At 36.8% G+C, this 18,375-nt stretch overlaps 1 protein-coding gene across 1 annotated transcript in view; it reads left to right on the plus strand.

Moving 5' to 3' along the window:
• The window catches only part of MED23 (mediator complex subunit 23), a 33,575-nt gene extending 15,893 nt beyond the window's left edge, over positions 1–17,682 (plus strand). Inside the window, exons 12-28 of the mRNA XM_009076975.1 lie at positions 508–653; positions 1,219–1,464; positions 1,651–1,793; positions 2,314–2,488; positions 4,272–4,435; positions 5,549–5,673; positions 6,161–6,366; positions 7,395–7,575; positions 8,841–9,011; positions 10,185–10,401; positions 11,116–11,352; positions 12,714–12,879; positions 13,856–13,928; positions 14,974–15,188; positions 16,034–16,154; positions 16,872–17,003; positions 17,406–17,682. Of these exons, the coding sequence (XP_009075223.1) occupies positions 508–653; positions 1,219–1,464; positions 1,651–1,793; positions 2,314–2,488; positions 4,272–4,435; positions 5,549–5,673; positions 6,161–6,366; positions 7,395–7,575; positions 8,841–9,011; positions 10,185–10,401; positions 11,116–11,352; positions 12,714–12,879; positions 13,856–13,928; positions 14,974–15,188; positions 16,034–16,154; positions 16,872–17,003; positions 17,406–17,579 (2,892 nt within the window). The 3' untranslated portion in view covers positions 17,580–17,682. The remainder of the gene's footprint in view (positions 1–507; positions 654–1,218; positions 1,465–1,650; positions 1,794–2,313; positions 2,489–4,271; positions 4,436–5,548; positions 5,674–6,160; positions 6,367–7,394; positions 7,576–8,840; positions 9,012–10,184; positions 10,402–11,115; positions 11,353–12,713; positions 12,880–13,855; positions 13,929–14,973; positions 15,189–16,033; positions 16,155–16,871; positions 17,004–17,405) is intronic.
• The last annotated feature ends 693 nt before the right edge of the window (positions 17,683–18,375 follow it).

Genomic DNA, 18,375 nt, shown 5'->3' on the forward strand with positions numbered 1-18,375 from the left:
TAATATAGTAGACATACCTGAGTCTGTAGCCAAAACTTTTTAATTTTTGGGGTGTATCTGTACCTTTTTGTAAGAAGTATGTTAATCTTTTAAGGTTTAACAGTGATGTTTAAACAACTTAGGTTTTTCAGAAAGTACTGGTGAACCACTGAGTACCTGCTAGGGAAGCATATACCATGGCTGATTTCTGAATAATGCAGCAGTGTGAGGCTGAAAGGAAATGCATATTCTTTCTAACTATGTGTCTTGAATTTATATACTCCAAGTTTGCATTACGTTTTGCCAAGGCCTTAGATAATTAGTTTGATTTGGGTATTTTTCAGAGTAATTACTGAGGTCCAGGTCTCTTCCAGAGCTCTTGATTTAAAATTGCATACACTGCTGAGGGTAAAATCTATTCTTTAAAAATGTTGCAGGTCAGAAAAAATAAAAATATGACCTTGTGAATGCTGGCTATCTAAGTTATTAATCTATGTGGTATGTCACTTTCATGTGTTTTTTCTTTAGTATATTCCTGTACCTGATATTAACAAACCCCAGTCCACTCATGCTTTTGCAATGACCTGCATTTGGATTCATCTGAATCGGAAGGCTCATAGTGACAACTCCAAGTTACAGATTCCCATTCCTCATTCTCTTAAACTTCACCACGAGTGAGTCTGAGGGGTTTGTTATGTTTTGATTTGTGGGTAGACTTAATGAAATAGGAAGTTCCAAGTCTTTATTCATAATGTATTGTGTGATGGGATGCCAGATAAAGGTTGCCAAAGGAATGAGCTCAAGTCATTCAAAAAGAAAGAGCTCAAACTAAAAATATTCCATAAAAAGTGAAATGCTGTCATCCAGCCAATGAAAATAATGTATTTCATCTCAGAATAATAACTCTTTATTACTGATGGAGAATCTGAAAGTAAATTGACAATTTTTTTTTTTGTTATTCTGTGGATTGGAAAGTGTGGCTAAGCAGTACATTGATCTGAAAAGGTGATTTTTAAAGTGTATTCTTCTGAGATGTTTCTCTAATAGAGAAAAAATTTAACACAATGAAACTGTGGCATAAGATATAGTTGTTTTGATATGATGCAATTAATAACTGTTTCTTTCCTACTATTTTACAATGGAATTTTTGTCTGGGGTTATTGTGGTATACTCCTGGAATGCATGTGTATTCTTACACTTCTTTGTTTGGACTTAGTGTTTAATCTCTTTGGCACACAGGTTCTTGCAACAGAGTTTAAGGAATAAAAGCTTACAGATGAATGACTACAAAATTGCCTTGTTGTGCAATGCTTATTCAACCAATTCAGAGTGTTTCACTTTGCCAATGGGTGTTCTAGTAGAGACTATTTATGGAAATGGCAACATGAGGACACCTCTTCCAGGAACTAATTGCATGGCATCAGGGTCTATTACCCCATTGCCAATGAATCTCTTGGACTCGCTCACAGTTCATGCCAAAATGAGGTACAGTATGCAGCTAGCTTTTTTTTTTTCTTTTTTAAAGAACTTGTAAATCTGTGTGTAACTAATTATCATCAGAAAGCTTTCCTGGATCTGGATATGTCATGCATAGATCTGTTAATTTACTTAATAAATTTCTTAGCTTTCAAGTCCATGTTTTTGATTGAAAAACACTCTCTCTTTTCTCAGTCTGATTCATAGCATAGCTACAAGGGTAATTAAGTTGGCTCATGCAAAGTCTAGTGTGGCCTTGGCTCCTGCTCTTGTGGAAACCTATAGTCGCCTGCTGGTTTATATGGAAATAGAATCCTTGGGCATCAAAGGCTTTATCAGTAAGAAAGAAAATCTTTTCTTTTCCCCCCTATTCCTTGTCTTAAGTAGTAGTTTCTTTTAATGGCAATTAGAGACCACAGTAAAAATGAAAATCTAATTATGCAGCATGTATAAATTATTTTAATATAATTGTAAAGGTTGTCCTAGTGCTGCAGTAAATTTCAGATGATTGTGCTGCTGTCCCTTTGTGCCATCACTTGTGTGGTCGGAACCTCGTTAGTTATGCTGCATTGTGCAAAAACATACTTAATGAAAAATCACAAGCAGTGTTACTTAATTACACATACAGGATACTCAATTGCTCTCATTAAAATAATTTGCATGTCTGCTGTATGTGTTCATGCAAAAGATTATTAAGCTCTGTACAGCTTCTTCAGACAGCACTTGCACACATGCTCTTTGGAGGTAATTTATATTTCAAATCAAATATCTGACTTGCAGCCTATTAAAACCAGTTTACTCTGTAGTCATATTTTGAAGTGTAATCAGTTGAAAAACTTACTTTACAAACTTTTTCAGGTCAGCTCCTGCCAACAGTGTTCAAATCTCATGCATGGGGAATTCTGCACACTCTGCTAGAAATGTTTAGCTATCGGATGCATCACATCCAGCCTCATTACAGAGTCCAGCTCCTCAGCCATCTTCATTCCTTGGCTGCTGTGCCACAGACTAATCAGAACCAGCTTCATCTGTGGTAAGTGACATTTGCCATATTTAACCATAGTCTCAGATTCCTTCTTTATCATATGTTGAAAGCTGCATGAGACCTACGTTTAAATGTGACCTGAGTGTTTCCCAGTCTTAGTTATGTGGCTAAATTGGTTTTTGGCATCTCAGCAAGGCATGTTTCAGAAATAGTTAAGATGTTAGCAGTAGTACTCTGCAGAGCTGCGTGAGGCAGCCTCTTGCACAGGCATGGCAGTAGTGTCATTAGTCAACACACTGGAATGCACATCAGAGCTGCCATGTCAAGTAGGGTTGGAAAACTGTTGAACTTCTTGCACTGTAGGTGAAGGGCAATGTCTGCTACTGGTAATCACAGTGATTGGCTTGTCTGCTAGTAGGACTGTGCTTGATTCCTTCTGTAGAGGATGTTTAATTCCAGTACAAGAGTTAAGTTGGTTCCACTTAGTTCCTTAGTGAAGTTAATTTTCAGTCAGATCAGAGAAATAATCTTATTCACCCTGCAGCTGTAAAGGAGTCTGTGGAAAGTTATGGTGACTGTACATGAACCTGAGTGGAGAGAAGTGTCACTTCCATCATATGGTGTGTGTCAGCGTCAACCATGCATGAAACAGTGCCTGGTTTGAATACAAGAAAGATGGAAAAGTTTTAGAGAAGCTTTATACTTGTTATGCAGATAATTTTAGGGAGTACCTTTGAGTTTAACTTACTGCTAACAAAGTTGAAGAGTAGAAGTTTCAGTTTCTATATAGAATCTGGGGTTTGTTGTAGAAAAGCTGAGGAAAATAGTGTCCATTCACTCTTAGAGTAGAATAAGTGTTGTAGGACTATGTGAGACAGAGCAAATTCATTAGTATCAGTTCATATCGAGGAAGTCTAATTACATAGTAAATTGATAGAATCACAGAATGGTTTGGGTTGGACGAGACCATAAAGATCATCTAGTTCCAACCCCTCTGCTGTGAGCACAGACACCTTCCACTGGACCAGCCTTCTCAGTTTCTTAGTCAAAATTCAAATTTCTCAGTTGCTTTATCAAGAATAAAGAAATCAATTCAATATATGTTTTCCTTAATTTCAAGGTCTTGCTTTCATTATTCACCTAAATCTTGCTTTGTCATCTTAGTCTGTGAAATATGGATGCTAGTCACTTTTGATAAGCATTGCATGCAACTAGAATGGAGTAAGTAACCTAGAGCTTTGGTATTTCACAGGCACAATGTTGTAAAAGTCTTTCCAATGGTGTCAAACTCCCTGGTGTGAAAAGTGCTTCCAACTAAAGCACTGGAAATTAAAGTACTTTTAATCAAAAGTAGTACTTCCTCAACTTCCTCATTTCTTTAATTAAAGGGCAATTTAGTGCTGTCTTCTTCAAGGTGGTAGTTAGCTTTGAAGCTTCCTATGCATTATTCATGCCTGTTTGTTCTGGTTTTGCATATATTTATTTATCTGTGTATCCTTCTTTATATGAAGATGTGCGAAAACTAACAATGTGGGGGAGTAGGCTCTGAACTGGAGACACTTGAGGCTCTTTCTCAGGGTCTCTGCACTTGGAATTTTCACTAAATCTACTTTTGAGTGCTTTATTTGAAAATACAGCACTGAAATAGTTGATAACAAATTTATTGAACAGTAGAAAAAGCAAACTTTTCCAGAAGGTTAAGAACATCACTTTCAAAACAATTGGTTTTGTATTATTTGAAGCAGAAAATGGAGGTAAAATAGGTATTTTTGGAACCTTGGAAGCAGCAGTGCAAGCATTATTTGCTAACCTGACTGTTTCCTTCTTTCAGTGTTGAGAGTACAGCACTAAGGCTAATCACAGCTTTGGGCAGCTCAGAAGTCCAACCACAGTTCACACGATTCCTCAGTGATCCCAAAACAGTTCTTTCAGCAGAATCAGAAGAACTCAACAGGGCTTTGATCTTAACTCTAGCAAGGGCAACACATGTGACAGGTAATAGCAGTACATCCAAGTGCAAGCTGTGGTCAAGCCATTTCCCTAAAATACTGTTTAATAGAATATCATGGAAATGACCTAGTCCTAAAATGTATCCCATGCACTTCTGGTTTTAATTTTAGTTTACAACTACTTGTTTTTAAGCAAAAAGCTATTGTTAATGCAGTAGTGGAATCAGACATTGTTTAGAAGTTTATACAGAGGTATAATGTGACTAGCATTTGGGGTTTTTTTACTGTCTTAGTTTCATTGTTTTAAATGTGTTTTAAATGTAAGTACAATCTGTATAAGATTGATTACTGATACATGCCATCAAAAAAACCCCACAGAATGTTCCCAGCAACTGTGCTGCTCATTTGGAAGCCATCCCTTCTACAGCTTATATTTAAGAAAAAGTAGTATGTGATTTGGATTTCCTTTCTTGGGGAAGAAAGAAGGGTTTATTGTGGTTTTTAATGTTTAAACAGTGTGCCCTAACATAGGTCAAGTTTTGCTAGCTTTGAGGAGATTATTTTCTGTCTCCTTCTTTTTTTATGGTTCTAGTCTGGAGACTCCTGGGAGAGTCAGAACAACTGATCCGCAAAGACTGGTGGAGGTGATTTGAAAGGGAAAGGATTTTTGTGTTGGGGGTTTTGAAATTTTTTTAACCATTGCTCAACCTTTAATGTAATCAACACAAGGGTTGGGGGAGTGAGACTTCTCATTTGTTTCTACAGCTTAATTGGGACAGGCACTTCTGAGAAGCCTTTTAAACCAGTATAAAATGGCAGCTGGCAATTTTGTCATTATCTTCCTCAGGATTTTTTTTAAAAAGTGTAATCAGATAATCAGCAGAAGCTTGTCTTACTGCCATTACAGGAAATGAAATATAAAATGTTAAAATCATGATTGCTTCTAAAAATAAATTTCTTATAGTTAATAGCATAAAAAAGGTAATATCCAGCTTGTTCTGTAGAGTAAATAAGAGTCAAAGAAAAAGGATGTGAAAAAAGTTGGACTAAAAGGAAACTGTGTTGAACTAGCAAAGCCTTAATGCGTCTGATGTCAAAAGGAATACCAGTAAGAAATGGTTTTTGTGTGAAATTCTAATATCATCAATCCATTTTCTAGACTTTTTTACAGGCTCTGATTCGATTCAGGGGACTTGGTGCAAGGACATATTGCAGACTATCATGAGTTTTACTCCACATAACTGGGCATCACATACACTAAGTTGCTTTCCAGCACCTCTGCAGGTAATACTTTAAAACAGATGGCTTTATAATTGGAAATACAGTGAACTTACTTTCTTAACAAGATCCTTTGCCTCTTGTGAGTTGGTGAGATTCTTCCCCTGTCTAGACTGTGTTAATCTCAAGCCCCTAAAGTATGCAGTATGATTGTAACATTGCTATATCTTCACAAATATGTTAGCTTTCCTGGAGTATTCTAAGGCCAAGTTGGTCAGTTGTTACTTGTGGTGCTAGGTAAATCAGATGTTTTAAAAATCAAAAAATAAAATAAGGAGTTGGAGAAGCCTTTTTTTATCTTGTGGCAATTTGTCATGTAGCTTTGTTAGTGACAAAACAGTTACTGTGATGTCTTGGTGAAGTAACAACCCTATCTAGTAGGCTGTTTTGTACAGGGAAGTAGAAACTCCTAAGGTCCTAAGTTAGGCAAAAGTTTCCCTGTTTAAATGTTTTGCTCTAGGCTCTCAGTCACAGCAAAGCCTACTTTTTTCAGGTGTTCTTCAAGCAGAATAATGTACCCCAGGAAAGCCGTTTTAACCTGAAGAAGAATGTGGAAGAAGAATACCGAAAGTGGAAGTCTATGACCAGTGAGAATGAAATAATCACACACTTTTCTGCACAAGGTTCATCCCCTCTTTTCCTTTGTCTCCTATGGAAGATGTTGTTAGACACTGATCACATTAATCAAATTGGCTACAGGTGAGCTTAAAAGATGTGCTATTTCAAAGCTATTACAGCAGCATCCTCATTCTGAGGACATAGCTTCATTTTTTAATTACTTCCCAGCATGCAGAGCATGGAAAAAGAGAGTGGGCTAGGTACTAGGCAGCGTATCATAATAAATGTGCAGTGTTTAAGATGAGTTACACCATGCAGTGGTCTGCAATGCATATTTTTCCTGGTGAGAAGCAAGGATGTGAGGTGTTTGAATTAAGCAGTTTATTTGTAATGGCAGTGTTTCAGGCAATCTGAAATAGTAACAGAAAGTATAAAGCAGTGGTTTACTTAGCCTTTATACATTAATAAAGGCCAAATATTCTTTTAAAAACCATATGTAGGATTAAGATGAAAATTCATTACAGAAGTAGTAATCTTATGATTCTTTTTACTTGTTCGCAGTAGTAGCAGCATCAGCTCTGGCTGTGAAAAACTGATTTATTTCTTTTCAGTCCTTGTCAGGTCTGTTGAAACACTATTTATGATAGCATGTGTTACTCTTCTGTGCATTGAGGAGGTAGTATTTATTGCTATGGCTATATATGCATTCCATATCAAAATAAAGGTGACTTGCAGAAGATTGTCCTAAGTGGTGTATAACTAAAATTGATAAGTAAAGTGTGGATAACGGTCAGAATACTGCAGGTAAAACTGATGAACTTGAAGCATTTCTCCTGATTAGTACTCAGACTTAGGAGTTCTCTTGCTGTAAGGTTGGTGGGTTTTTTGCTTTGCTTTGGAGTTTTCTTCAGTTCACTTTAATAAAGGGAGGGAGTTTTGTCTTTTTTTTTTTTTTTTTTTAAAAGATGATTGTATTAAAACCCACTAACTTGTATCAGATAGACCAGCTAAAATGTATTGCGGGTTTTAACAATTTCTTGCTGTGTTTTTCACTAACTTGTATCAGATAGACCAGTTAAAATGTATTAGGGGTTTTAACAATTTCTTGCTGTGTTTTTTTTTCTTTTTTTTTTTTCCTTTTTTTTCCTTTTTTTTTCCTCCCCTGCCAGAGTGTTAGAAAGAATTGGGGCCAGAGCTCTGGTGGCACATGTCAGGACATTTGCAGATTTCTTGGTGTATGAATTCTCTACCTCTGCAGGAGGCCAGCAGCTCAATAAATGTATTGAGATTCTCAATGACATGGTGTGGAAATACAATATTGTGACACTGGATAGGTTGATACTGTGTTTGGTAAGTATTGCTTCAAAAGATAAAAGCACAGTTCTTCATGCAAAGTGTGCTTTTTAAGTCACTTTTCTAGAAACAATCTTTTTAACATGCCTTGGTCTTAAATAGTGACTATTTGCTAAACCAATAATCAAGTAAATAATAGTTTACTCCTGTAAACTACATAAGACTCTGAGGTGTTGGAGCATATTCAGAGAAGGGCAGTGAAGGATCTGGAGCCCAGATCATATGAGGAGCGCAGCTGGGGGAATTGGGGGTGTGTAGCCTGGAGAAAAGGAGGCTCAGGGGAGATCTTAACACTCTTTAGAACTACCTGTGGAGGTTATATCAAGGTGGGGCTTGGACTCTTCTCCCAAGTGACAAGCAATAGGACAAGAAGAAACAGCATCAAGCTGTGCCAGGAGAGGTTTAGATTGGACGTTAGGAACATTTTCTCCACTGAAGGTGTTGTCAGGCATTGGGACAAGCTGTCCAGGGACATGATTGAGTCACCATCCCTGGAGATATTTAAGAGATGTCTAGATATGGCACTTGGGGACATGGGTTAGTGCTGGACTTGGCAGTGTTAGGTTAATGTTTGGACTCGACGTTAAAAGTCTTTTCCAACCTAAATGGTTCTATGCTTCTGTGATTTATGCACCCTGAAAAGGCAGAAGGGATATGTCATGCCATGATTACAAAGCAAATGGAAAAATCTCATACCTATTAGAGTTTGCTTTCTTTGCTTAGAATTCAGCCTGTTTCGTCATAAAAGAAAGAGAGAAGTGGCATTCTCTCTCTGTTAATGTTGTTCCACAAAATCAAGAAGTACTCACTTGGAGAGAACTCCATTTTCATTCAGTCATTATCCTTTATATATAGTTTAAAATCTCATCTTAATGTAAACTTGATTGTTTGAATTCTATTTTGGTTTTCAAACTGAAGTCCAAACATGTCAGAGTGGCCAGAAGTTTGAAGCAATCTTAACTTCACAGTGTTTAATCGGTTATTTTCAATAAGAGAACTGACAGATAAAAGAGCTAGAATTCTTGGAGAACATGCTGTCACCAGGGAGTTTCTAGGACTTTACCTATGGAGTAAAGACTGGGATGGGGGTTGAACCTGCCTTTTTGGTGTCTTCACTTGAAATGAAAGGCCATGTGTTCAGTATGAATTTGTGTGCACATGCACCTAACGTGGCTCACAAATTTAACTGCAATATTTAGGAGCTATAAAACAGACAGCAGTGTCAACTGTAATTTCAAGTTACATGATCCTTTTCTTTTCAGGCTATGCGTAGTCATGAAGGAAATGAAGCTCAAGTTTGTTACTTCATAATTCAGTTACTCTTACTGAAGCCTAATGATTTCAGAAACAGAGTGAGTGATTTTGTGAAGGAGAATTCTCCAGAACACTGGCTGCAGAATGACTGGCATACTAAGCATATGAGTTACCACAAGGTATCAAAGCTATAAAATTCTTTGATTCTAATACTTTCTGTGTAGTTGAGATCACCCATCATTTATGGGACAGCTTTATCAATTTTTGGAGTTACATAATAAGTCATAATCTGGGCAAGTATGAAAATAATAGGTCACTATGTGTAATAACTTTGAATTTTACTGCATTATCATTTTAAAGATAGAAGCAGTTTAAGAGTTGGTTGGAGGTTTATTCTTCCTCATCTAAATCAAATAATTTTAAAATCTTCGTCCTACTGGAATTCATTTAGAACAGATTTTTGTGCATCAGGGAGGAGGTATTTATTTCTAATGGTTTAAGACCATACCAATAGTTAAACCTATGTTTTCTCCTAATTATTAAAGCTTCTTCCTTCTCCTGTGTGGGAGGAACATGATAGCCTGATAAGTTAGGGAAGAGAATTGCTCCATTTTTAATGCTGCTGTAAACATATTGGCTTCTGCTGGCTGGAAAAGGATGTACCAATGGACTGTTCTGTCAAAAAAAAAAATAGCGCTTTGATGAAACAGATACGAGCAAACTCTCATATAGCTTAACACATGCCATCTAGTTCTGGTGCAGAAGCTGTTTGGTCTGTATTAGCCTCTGCCTTGGAGCAGGGAAGCTAATTAGTCTGGGAAGTGCTCTGAAATGCTTGCACAGTTACTAGACCCAACCTGGCATATAGACATTTCAGTTACAGGTTAAAACACTATAAGCTCAACCATCAGCAATACTCATCTGTTGAGTACACTCCAGTTCTTTCCCAGGGAGTTACTACATGCTTATTATTTCTAGTGTTCTAATTCAGTATATGTGCAGAAACTTTCAGTAGTGCTGATTTCCCTATGGTTTTCTCTAAAAGTACTTGACAAAGGACACATAAGCACTGGCTGCTTTCAGCTTTGCCTTGAGATGCTTAATGTTCATGTTCTCTTATGCCCATTTTGAGTATGGTTTGGTTTTTTTAAGAAGTTATCTATTAGTCTAATAACAAATTTAACTGAGTTGAATTTTCTTTACTAAGCTTTACAATGAAATGATCTCTCTGAATTCAAATCTGATAATGAGGGTTATGAAGTGTCTTTTTAAAGCAGTGCAGATGTTGAGTGTTTAATCCATTGCTTCTAAGGAAAGACATTTTGATTTTTGTTGGATTTCTTTCCCTCCAGAAATATCCTGAAAAGCTGTATTTCGAAGGCTTGGCAGAGCAGGTCAATCCCCCTGTTCAGATCCAGCCCCAGTACCTACCAATTTATTTTGGGAATGTATGCCTGCGCTTTCTGCCAGTGTTTGACATTGTAATTCATAGATTTCTGGAATTGCTTCCGGTGTCCAAATCACTAGAAACTTTATTGGATCATCTGGGAGGTTTATACAAATTCCATGGTAAGTTATCTGTGAATACAGACTTTCATTGCTCTGTAATGATTCTATTCTCCTTCATCTCCTTTGTTCATAATTTTCATGTACTAGCACAGCAGTGGTTTGTTCCTTTCGTGTTCTGTACAGCCTGTGTACATTTGCACAGAGAAGTGCCTGTTTATGAATCTCAGCTTAATAACAGTGAACTTGCTTTTACTCGGGTACCTCTTGCTATTTCATTCTTCCTTCACACCTTTCCCTTTCATTTTATTTAAGATTCAAATGCCTTAACCTGATTTTTCTAAAATACTTTTATAACTGCACTTTTACTGTAAGGCTTTTTTATAGATGCCATTGCTACATGATGCTCAGACAATTTACAATATTCTTCTTTACTGTGACTTCATACCTGGATTCTTCCTGTTTAATACCTTTATATGAAGAGTCAGTTAGTTTACAAATATATTATCATTGAGATGTGAACTGTTAATAATACTGTTAATAATTCCTTCTTTGTTCCCCTTCTTTTGTTTTGCACACACATTGAAATGGATGTACAAGACAGAGGAAAATCGGTTTTATAGAGTGAAATAAAAGCTGTGAATCAGTTGCTTTTGTGCTGTTTTTAAATTCATGCAATTTAGTCTTGTAGAGCTCTTGACTTTAATTTTATGTTTGCCACCATAAACATAATAGAAGTTATTTTTGAGTTTTGTTGATTTCCTTTTTTCTTGGCAGACCGACCAGTGACATACCTGTACAACACTCTTCACTATTATGAGGGGCATCTCAGAGAGCGCACAAACCTCAAGAGAAAACTTGTTCATGCCATAATTGGCTCTCTCAAAGATAATCGCCCACTAGGCTGGTGCCTGAGTGATACTTACCTCAAATGTGCTATGAATCCCAGAGAAGAAAATCCATGGGTTCCTGATGACACTTACTATTGCAAGCTTATTGGAAGACTAGTAGACAATATCCTTCTCAAAGTTTGCATTACTGTGACAGTGTCTTACAGCATCATTTCTTTAAAATTTGCAGTTTGGTTCCTGTCTGTTCAGATGTGAGATAAAGCTTGGAGTCATTGTTTAGCTGCATTTATCAATCTAAATTCATGTTAGAGTACTTCAATGTACTTTTTTTTATTATTCTGCACAGGGACTGTGCTGACCTAGTAAAAATATCTTGAATGATGTGATGAAAACAAAGTACAGTACAGCTTTATAAATACTTCACTGTTTAAAGCATCACTTAGAAATACAGTTACTGATCTTTATGCATTCTGAGTTGAATTCTGATTGCCACAAAAAAATCAGCCTGAGTATTTAAAGTCTGAAATGAGATTACGGTTTTCTAATGCCATTTTCAGTATTAAAAATAAAATATTGGAAGCAGTGCCACATTTAAGATGGTATATAACTAGCTGTGTCTAGTTGAAAATCAATGTGCTGTCAGCAGCCACTGAGAATCTCATTTTTAAGAAGAAAAACCGAGAACTTACGTATTTAACACAAACTTATATTTGCTTAATTGCTGCCTTTTATTAATTTTTGCAATTATGACTTCAGCTGGTTTAAACTTCTGTGGGACTAGCTGGCAAATCCATGCAGCTGTGTTCTAGAGAACAGCACTACTGGAATCTCCCTGGACTTTGGCTTCTTTCTGGAGCGGCTTTACAAGAGTTAAGTGATTATGGGGATTTTGTGTTCTTTCACTCCTTTTCCTAAACTTCCCTTTCTCTTGTGTGTAACCTGAAAGAAGTTTATTGGGTCTCTCCAAAGAAGGTGAAAATTATCTAAACTCCTGCTTTTGTGCAAATATTAACTGTGTTTGGAGACTTTCTGTATGTGGCTCAAATCAGTTAGTCGTGGTTGGAAAGTGGAATATTTTCAGAGACTAAGCAGGTGCTCCTTTTGCATAAACTGTCACCCTAGAGCTCTTCTACAAGATCTTATACTGAGCCAAATTACTGTTTTCTGATTATGCAGGGTAGAAAATTCCTGTTATTTTCATTTTTTCATCTTGAAACCAGATGGTGAATGAGATGGTTGGTATTGTTTTGTTCCACCTCTTAATCAGGGAAAGTTATCCTTTGCTTGCTTGGCTTGTGTGTGTAGTATATTTATAGCTATGTATTCAGGCAGTCCTTCAGTGACCGAGTATCAGTGTCTTATATCAATACTTTTGTTCTGTGTGTCTTGTTTTTATGAAATGTGGTCATTTTATTTGTTTTCAATAACTTACCTTTCGATACAATTTAGTATGTGTGGTATATGCATCAATTTTTCATCAGTGTTTTGTGTTGGGGCAGCTGTTTTTTCCTTAATCATTGTCACCTATGGCAGGTAAATCACCTGGTCCATTTCCAAATTGTGACTGGAGGTTCAATGAGTTTCCCAACCCAGCTGCCCATGCTCTGCACGTTACCTGTGTTGAGCTCATGGCTCTGGCTGTTCCAGGGAAGGAGGTGGGCAATGCTCTACTGAATGTTGTACTGAAAAGGTATGTGGCTCTCTGAAGCTGTTTTCTGCAATATATAATACATAATTGAAGATTGCTAAGGTAGTCTGTGATATTAATTTTCTTGGTTTTCTCAAAAAATGTAATTAAGTGTACATAGGTAAAGTTTTATATTTAAAGTATTTTTGGAGGACAAACAAGGCTATTGGAATCAAGCAGAAAAATCATGTGTTAGATTGCTGTAGTGGATTGTGTGTGCTTCAGCTACAGTTAACTCAGCATGATGCCCATAAAAGACAGAGGGAAGACCTCACACAGGTCAAGATCTTATCTAGTGGGCTCAGTTGCAGACTGGAAAAAGTCTGTTATTCTTTCAGCTATGCTGAGAGGGGAACATTTCATCAGTTAATATCAGAGCATCTTTGAATGCAAAGAAAGGGGCAGAGAGTACTGGCAGGACCCTGAATCCTCCTGATGCTAATGTAAATCAGAAGTACTCTGAAACAGTGGTATGCCAAGGCTAACCTTTTGTTATGATACATTAAATTTGACTCATAGCTCTGCTTCTTGCTCAGCCAGTGTAGAAGAAAAAAATGCAGTGAAATAAAGGACCTTGTATTCTTGTAGTCACTCAGTTGACATCTTTGAGCAATGACAAACTAAAGTGATTCAGTTTTAGCCTCATTCAGCTTAGTAATATGTTCTTGTTAGCTCTGCTTGGGGCACATGGGGAGGAGGAGTCAGCATAAGGAAAAAACAACCCTTAAGCACTAAAGCTTAAGGAAGAAACTTTAAAGCCTTTGAAGAAAACCTGCTACTAGTGCAAACCATGCCTGAACAAGGTTTTGCAAAAATCATCACCACCTTTTGGCTGTTCTAAATACCTGTATGTGTTTTCATATTTCTCGCAACTTGAGAAGTGTTCTTTGCATAAGTACACCTTGTCTTTAGGTGTACCAGAAGCACAAATAGCAATTGTGTATTTTGGAGTTTTAGTTTTCTTTTTCTTTGTCCCCAGTCAGCCTCTGGTGCCAAGAGAGAACATCACAGCTTGGATGAATGCGATTGGACTAATTATCACAGCCTTACCAGTGAGTCAGTGTGTTGCATTTTAAAATAAAAAATGTCTTCTTCCATGAAAGGTTTATCATCTTTCTAGGGTGTATTGCAAAAACTTCTAGCCATCATCTGTAGATTCCACAGTAAGCTACTCAGAAAACTGTATGCATTTGGAGAAACACCTTCTCCTTCAGTATGGAAAAACTTATCAGGTTTTTTGTTTTTCTATTATGTCTTGAGGCTAGGATGAAAAGAAGTAAATCACTCCTATTTAAATACATAGTTAAATGCCATGTGCATATGGTATTGACAACTGGAGTTATGTAATAAGATCACATCCTGTAGCCCTTATACCATGTAAATGAGATGTGCCTGAGCCTGCAGAGGGAATGTGTGCAGCACTAGAGTTTGTGCATCAGTAAAAACATTGATCTTCTGAATATTGTAACTCTTGGTAGCTGACCAAGACTGCCTGAATGATTCTGATCTTGCATACCTGTTGCTTGTATCTGCCACAGCTATTCTTTCCTTGTGACTTCTTTTCCTTTTTTGGTGGTTTTTTTTGGAATGAAGCCAACATGGTGCAACCCTTATTATTTATATAATGCTTATTTTTATTCTTCCTGGTCCCTCTCCTTGCATCTTCGTCTATATTCTTTGACTTCTGTATCTTTTTTTTATTTCCTGTTTCCATTTTGGGTTTTTGGTCTGTTGTGACTGTACTCAGAAGTCTAGAATAAATTCCCAGTGTCCTTCCATTAAGGCTTTTTCTGCCTCTGCTTTCTTCTGCCTTCCTTTGGATATCTCTATATCAGCTGATTCAATAATTCATGAAATATGTCATGATGATGCCACACCCACTAACAGAGATGCTTTCTGTATCATGCTTCTTAAATTTTCATCTTTGCCATCTTTTTGTGTGTGTGTATATATATATGTGCTCATATAGATATATGAGCATTTTAGAAATGCAGTAATAGTAAAAACATCTAATACGATGGTTCCTCAGCTTGTGTTCTTTTTTTAGACGCAGTTCTGACATTCTGGTGTTGTTGGGTTTGTTTGTTTTTTTTCCAGGAGCCATACTGGATTGTTCTCCATGATTGCATTGTGAATGTTATCAACAGCCCCAGCTTGACATCAGAGACAGAGTGGGTTGGTTACCCATTCCAGCTGTTTGACTTCACAGCATGTCACCAGTCTTACTCTGAGATGAGTTGTAGCTACACTTTGGCTTTGGCACATGCTGTCTGGCATCATTCTAGCATTGGACAGCTTTCTCTCATTCCTAAGTAGGTGTAATGATATTTAATGATATAACTTGTCTTTTTGAATTCTGTACTCATTGTAAATAACAAAGCTCTACCTATAGCACTTAGACCAAGTAAATGTGTACCAGGGAGCTCCAGAACTTGCCAGATGGATCACACGTTTTTTTCCAGCTCCCTCTTTCAGTCATCCACTGACATAACTTTTTATCTGTAAGCTTCAGGACTTTCATATAGAGTGTGGCTACCTTTAAAGAGCCTTTTTTTTAATATTGATTAGCTTTTGCACTTTTATTAATTTAATTGTTTTAAACCATTGACTGTAGTATATTCCTAAAGTACCAACTGTAACACTAAACATATCATCTACTACAAGTTGAGATGCTTTGCTGACTGAAGGATGTGGTAGTGGTCCACTTAATCATTAAAGCAAGTAATAAATGCTGCTCCATTAAAAAGTTGATTAGACTTTCCCTAGGGTCATGTTAATGAGAGAACTAAGAGATTTCACTTACTGAGTCTTAAAATATTGAACAAAAATGAAGGTATGATATATTCCTCTCAATCCTGACCCTTGATTTGAGACTAGTGTTAAAATGTCAGAGGTCAGATTTTTGACTTGTGTACAGCATTCTGAGCTTAGGACTTTTGCCAGTTTTAGTCCAGTAGTAATGTTTGGAAATGTTCTAGAACTTCCCTGAAGAAATAATACCTGAAATAGCTACTATTTGCAGAGGTACACTGCTTTTTCTAAAGTATAGGCTTAAATCTGTGAGTTAATGTGCTGGTTTGGCTAGAATTTGAGGTGCAACAAAGAAAACAAACCAAAACCAAGTGGTTGTAGTAATAAGTCTCTTGACCTACTGCAGGTTCCTGACAGAAGCATTGATACCCATAGTGAAAACAGAGTTCCAGTTACTCTATGTTTACCACCTTGTTGGGCCTTTTCTACAACGATTCCAGCAGGAGAGGACACGATGCATGATAGAGGTAAAGTGTAGCTCCTGTTCTGCTTTATACAGTATATATTATTTTAGTTTTGTAATTATATTACAGAGCAGAATCTGACAGAGATCTTTGATAAATATTCAGAATTAAATTCCAAACACATTAAACAGGGATTGCAAGGATCTGAATTGCTGAGTTGTTGTTCAGCCTACCCATTTAACTGAAACCTCACTGGATAAAACAGCTAGCACTTTTTTTTTTATTTTAAGAAGAGAAGAAATACAAGCCCAAAAATAGCAAGCAGTACATGGTTTCTTTGCCTCTCAAACTGCATGCAAAGTATGCATCAGACTTGGTGCTAGTTTTAAAAGCTCCTGTACAGGGGAAGGAAGTATGCAAGAACTGAATTGTGAGGATGGAGGAACATAAGCTGTTTCTTACATTCATGTCAGCATGATAAGGGCAGGGTAGGAGAAAAGAGATGGAGCAGGCCAGTAGTCAAATAAGCTGAAAAATGTCAGATAGCAGAGACCCTTCTAGAAAAAAGAGCTTAACTAGGAAGTCATTTAGTTAAGGATAATGGGATGACTTAGACATGCCCATTTGTCCTTGAAAGAAAGTAAACTGTTAGGAATCAGAGATAATTCAAAAGCAGGATGTATTTATTTATTACAATATTTAACTGTGTTTCTACTCTAAAGCATTTTAAAACCTTTAAAAAGTTTTCATTTGAGCTGCTTTTTGTGTCTGTGGAAACAGATAGGAGTGGCCTTTTATGAAATGCTCCTGAATGCAGATCGGTACAGCTCCCACCTGAACTACATGGACCCTATATGTGACTTCTTGTATCATATGAAGTACATGTTTACAGGTGATAGTGTGAAAGAGCAAGTAAGTAAACAGTAGATATTGATACTTAAATTGTCTTTCTTCCCATATAGTAATTTAATGCTTTTATGAATTATTTTCATAGGTAGCAGTGCAACAAATTGCTTAACAGTTGACTAGTCTTTGTATACAAATTAGGAAGTTGGTGCACTTCTACTGATTAAAAGCTTCAGATGCAGTAGACTAAGTATTTTAGATTTCAAGATTCACTTATGCAGTCTGAAATTTAAGATACAGCTTCAGGGTGCTTTAAATACTGTTATTATAGCAATCACTAGAAATAAATCTGTTGGATGTTTCATAACATTTCCTCATTTCAATCTATATCTGATGTTTGTGTAGTGACATGCAAAAATGCTCCTGTTTTACTGATTGCATTTCTTTTTCTTTTCTTTTTTTAAACAGGTTGAGAAAATAATTTGTAATTTAAGACCAGCTCTGAAACTTCGGTTGCGCTTCATAACACACATCAGCAAAATGGAACCAGCGGCTGTTTCACAACAGCCTCTCAGTAATGGGTCACCAGCACAGCAGCCTAGCCAAGTGCCTGTTAACGTTGCTTTGCCAGTAACTCAGTGAGTTTGGCTGACCCTGATGTGAAGGCTTCTTTCTGTTACTGACCAAGGTGAAACATCATCTATCTGAAGTGTGGTGTGCTGTGAAAAAGGAAAGAGAACCACTTTTGTTTTCTTCGGCGTCATGAAGCTGTATAACTCTGTGCATGTCAGTCATCTTAGCTATTTATATTAGAGACTAGATGAGATATATGTTGCCTTTCTCTGAAATCACAGAGTAAAGATTCTCTGCAAGCAAATACATGGATTTCTGAAGAGTTTGCCATATCCTGCTCCCTATCCTGGGTTGAGTCATCTGGATTTTTTCCTTTTTTCTGCCTGTGATATGAGAGCACTCAGCGTGTACAGCCTGGTACAAAATGGCCTGTAAAATTTGAGTTCTGCCTTATTACAAATTTCTATTTTTTCATCCAACAAAGGAATTTAAATTCTTTGTCTTTTGAACAAACAATTTAAGCCCTTATACAGAGATGCTTTTAGACAGAGAGATTCCATCAATTGTATTGAGTTAATTATGACATCTTTCCAAAGACTGAGGTTTTGAAAATATTTGTAAATTTTGTATGTACAGATTGCATTCAACACATGAGCAATGAGTATGACCTAGTGTCACTTACTGGACTGTTAAGATATTGCCCCAGAGGCTGTCTCTAATGAATCTATTGCATGGAAGTCTGCAGGTTCAGTTCAACCTGTGCTGCTTCATATTTGATCTTTCCCATTTGAGAAATGGTGTAATTTTATTAAGTCAATCACATGAATTTAATTGCTCTTATTATATTTTGGATTTGTATAATATT

This window comes from Acanthisitta chloris, unplaced genomic scaffold, assembly GCF_000695815.1.
Source record: "Acanthisitta chloris isolate BGI_N310 unplaced genomic scaffold, ASM69581v1 scaffold6236, whole genome shotgun sequence".
Lineage (NCBI taxonomy): Eukaryota > Metazoa > Chordata > Aves > Passeriformes > Acanthisittidae > Acanthisitta > Acanthisitta chloris.